Below are 4,470 nucleotides of genomic sequence, written 5' to 3'. Positions count from 1 at the left end.
AGGAAGTGCTTATGGCAATGGGACAGCGTTTTGTAATGCACAGAACTTTGATGTGGTTGAAGGAACACATAACTGTTTTGAGTTTGATCCTCTGCCATTTGCTGCTGCTATATCTCTTACCTCAACATCCGTCATATTATACACATGTTTGTGCCTTTCCATAGTTCTAAGACATTTCTCTCTTTAAATCACCTTTACTCCAGTCACATTTTATCATTCTCCATACAAAAACACTTCCATCTTATTCCACTCCTACCCAACCCTTACTCCTACACCACTCCTGCTCTTACCCCACTCCACTCTCCTACTGCTATTCATACTCCACTCTTACTTTCCCTCCTTCTTAATAATATGTATGGTGTCTTCTCTTGACATTTTGCCTCTTCTTGTTTCTTCTTTTCCTCCTCTTTTTTTTTTTTCACCTTTTCTCCATCACATCCTCAACACTTCTCATTTTTCTCTCTATCTCTTTGTCTCATTCCTCTCCCTATCTCCCTTACTCCTTGCTCCACTTACCATACATTCCCTTCTCCTTGATGTTTTTTCCCCTGCCCACCATCACTAACCATTCTCCAACCCTAAGCCACTCCCCCTCACATGCATATACACACTCAAGCACACACACACACACACACACACACACACACACACACACACACACACACTTCCAGTGTTCATATGTGCTAGATATAACACGAAAGGTTCATATTTCAAACATTGTGTCTGTGGAAGAAAGGACCAGCCCATAGCCCTCTGCAAGAATCAGAGGGATGGGAGGTTCTGCAACACTAGTGTAAATGCTGTAGTTGTTATAGATGTTCAGTGCCACTGTCATGTGACACAAATACTACATTATATATATTCTATGCCTTTGTTACGAAGTAGCTTATATCTGGCTTAGGCTGATCTGTGTGTTGTGTGTGTCATATGACATGTGGCACAGCCTGTTGTATGCCATTGGATGTAATCACAGAAAGCCATGTGATGCAACCTGCTGTACGTCATAGGCTGCGTATCATGTGACCAACATTACACCCAAAGCACATTGGAGGTAAGGTTGTCATGTGATACACATGTGGTACATCCTATTTGTCATATTTCCCTTGATGCAACATGTGTTGTTTGTCACTTGATACATGTAACTTACATTGACTTCTGTACCAGCTGTCACATGATGCATGTATTGCTGGCATCGCATGTTACACCTAAACTGCTGGCGCACTAATATAAATAAATTCCGTTACTGACTGTTGTGTGACACATGTGGCATTAGCGCCACCGCATGATGCCATTCATACATTTTAATATTATTATTATTATTGTTATTATTATTATTATTATTATTATTTACTTGCTTCGGCAGTATATATAAATTGGAACAATATCATTATTATTATTATTATTATTATTATTGTTATAATAAACAAAGTCGGTTTTGCCTTTCATCCTTCCAAGGTCAACAATATAAAAGTACCAGTCATGTACAGGGGTTGATGTAATTGGCTAACTCCCTCCTCCTAAATATCAGGCCTAGTGCCTATGTTAGAAACAAATACTCATACTATTATTATTTTTTTATTATCAACACGACTCATAAAATAAGGATGCAGTCAGGTACTTGAGTCAATTTAAACAATCGCATTCTCCCCTCCACAGAAAACTTGTGGCCTTGTGCTTATATTACAAATCACAATTTTTATTATTGTTACCAATTGTTATTATTATTATTATTATTATTATTATTATTATTATTATTATTATTATTATTATTATTATCATTATTATTATCAGTGGTGGTGGATGGTAGAGTAGAGTGCCAATAAAAACCACGTCGTGTGATTTAGTTATGTCCCTTTACAATTTGAGTTCAAATCCCTCCACTTTCGACTTTGCCTTTCATCCTTCCAAGGTCGATAAAATATTTACCATTGAAATACTGGAGGCGGCGTGTGATCAATTAAATTCTCTCCACCCTCCCCACAAAATCTGGGGCTTTGTGCCTAAAAATAGCTGCCATTATTATTATTATTATTATTATTATTATTATTATTATTATTATTATTATTATTATTATTATTTTTATTGAGATGGCAAGCTGGCCAAATTTTTAGGGTATCAGGAAAAAACCCTTGCAACATTTTTCCCTGCTCTTCACATTTTGAGCTCAAATCCCACTTTCATCCTATCACCTTTTCATCCTTTTGTGGGGTTAATAAAATATTGTACCAGTGAAGCACTGGACCCAATGCTATTGACTAACTCCACCCTTCTTAAAAATGCTGGCCTTGAGCCTAAATATTATTATTATTATCATTATTATTATTATTATTATTATTATTATTATGAAGGGGAGTAAAATGGCAGTGTCATTAGTGTACCTGCTCTTTACATTCTGTGTTCAAATTGTTTCAAAATAAAACTTTTCCTTGCTTCTTTCTGAGGTGGACTCAATTAAACTAAAGCACCAGTCAAGAACTGGGGTCATTCTGACTAACTTTACCTCACTAACATGGCTGGCCTTGTGCCAAAATTTGAAGCCATTATTATTATTATTATTATTATTATTATTATTATTATTGTTGTTGTTGTTGTTATGGTGGTGAGCTGGCAGAATCATGAGCACACCGAGTGAAATGCACTTAGGGGTATTTTATCTGCCACTACATTCTGGGTTCAAATTCCACCAAAGTCATCTTTGCCTTTTATCCTTTTGGGGTGGGGGGGTCGATTAAATAGGTACCAGTTACACACTGGAGTCGATGTAATCGACTTAATCCCTTCCCCCAAATTTGAGGCCTTGTGCTTCTAGTAGAAGCACAATTAAGTACTATCAAGGCAGTAAGCTGGTAGAATTGGTAGCACACCAGGTGTAACGCTTAACGATATTTCATCTGTCTTCACGTTTTGAGTTCAAATTCTACCGAAGTCGACTTTGTCTTTCATCCTTTCGGGGTCGATAAAATAAGTACCAGTTAAACACTGTGGTTGATGTAACCAACTCACCTCCCACAGAATTGCTGCCCTTGTAGCAAAATTGGAAACCTTTATTATTATTATTATTATTATTATTATTATTATTATTATTATTATTGTTATTATTATTGTTGTTATTATCATTATTATTCTGTTGAAGCTTTTCCTCAGGAGGCTTGGGTCTTTGTAAACTTTGTAGTGTTTTCTTCTTTTTTAATTATTTTAAAAAAACTGGAGATAACAAAAACATTGCAAATAAAAGAGGTCAACAGTTTCAGTTCACTACCCTCGATAAATTATCTTTCTTATTTGGTACAACAATTTGATTGTTCTCATATTTAATTAAATCAAAATTCAATGTTGGAATTACGCACCCGTGACTTTCTAAAACACAAAAATACCTTACTATTTGGAATTATAAATTAAAGAAATATTCTTCGATATTTTCGATGTATTATATATGATAACCCTTACCCCCAGAATTATGGAAACTTGTTATTTTACTGATGATAAAATTTAACATATTTGGTTCAATGCCAAGATCTGGCACTTATAGAAACTGATTAATTCCTTCCATTGTAGGTTGAGTCTTTGAGCTGATCCATGACATTATCATCCGTACTATTCAGTCTAATGGAAGTGGACAAGAGGCTGGCTGCAGTAACTCTTTACCATTCAGAATTACTCTGTCAAATGTGATGCTTCTTTATTCACATTGTTTGAATTAATGGTGCATTGTCTTGTAGCTTGGAGATTTCAATGATGTGATTGTTTATTTTTAGAATGACATTGGCGGGTAAGTATGAGAGGTTGAATCTGGTCTGTTTGAGCATAGAACAGGAAGAATATATGGGCTAGCTATGGCTAGTTCAAATGCTGAAGAGTTGAAAGAATGGCAATGTAACTATAGACCATTTCACTTTTAAGAAGGTGTAGCAGTGTCATTATATAGACAGTCTCACTTTAAAGAAGTGGGTGGGGTGGCATCAATATAGACTGTCTCCTTCTAAAGAAAGGACAGTAATCACAATAAAGACTGTCTGACTTTAACTCTTTAGCCTTCGGAATTACTTTGTCAAATGCAATGCTTATTTATTCATAGTGTTTTGAATTAATTATGCATTATCTTGTAGCTTTGAGATTTCAATGATGCGATTGTTTATTTTTAGAATGACACTGTAGGGTAGGTGTGAGAGTGTGGATATGGCTAGTTCAAATTTAAAACAGGTAGAATATTTGGGCCAGATATGGCTAGTTTATATGTTAAAGGGTTAAGTTAACAAACCAAACTGAAAACAGTTGATGTTATAACTGCTCGCCACCCCCAACACACCCTACCACCACCTCTAAGAATAATCTATTGATCTTAAAAATAATCTCTAGTTTTATAGGGGAAGTTTGATCACCTTATTTCTTGTTTGATATTGTGTGCTGATTAAAGAAGAGGTTTGTTCCTGCTATTAACATCATATTTGTATCACTGACACTAAGTTTATA

The 4,470-nt window shown here is 35.3% G+C and overlaps 1 protein-coding gene across 4 annotated transcripts in view; it reads left to right on the top strand.

The window, feature by feature from the left end:
- The window catches only part of LOC106875502 (uncharacterized), a 64,589-nt gene that overhangs the window by 41,367 nt on the left and 18,752 nt on the right, over nt 1–4,470 (top strand). For 3 of the 4 annotated variants that reach the window (XM_052968925.1, XM_014923677.2, XM_014923678.2), the window contains exon 4: nt 3–146. In XM_052968925.1, the coding sequence (XP_052824885.1) occupies nt 3–146 (144 nt within the window). Of the gene's footprint in view, nt 1–2; nt 3,259–4,470 lie in introns of those variants that run through there. The other variant, XM_014923675.2, reaches the window with a different exon arrangement.

The sequence above is a fragment of the Octopus bimaculoides genome, chromosome 6, assembly GCF_001194135.2.
Source record: "Octopus bimaculoides isolate UCB-OBI-ISO-001 chromosome 6, ASM119413v2, whole genome shotgun sequence".
NCBI classification, from domain to species: domain Eukaryota; kingdom Metazoa; phylum Mollusca; class Cephalopoda; order Octopoda; family Octopodidae; genus Octopus; species Octopus bimaculoides.
This window is presented reverse-complemented; position numbering and strand designations above follow the sequence as displayed.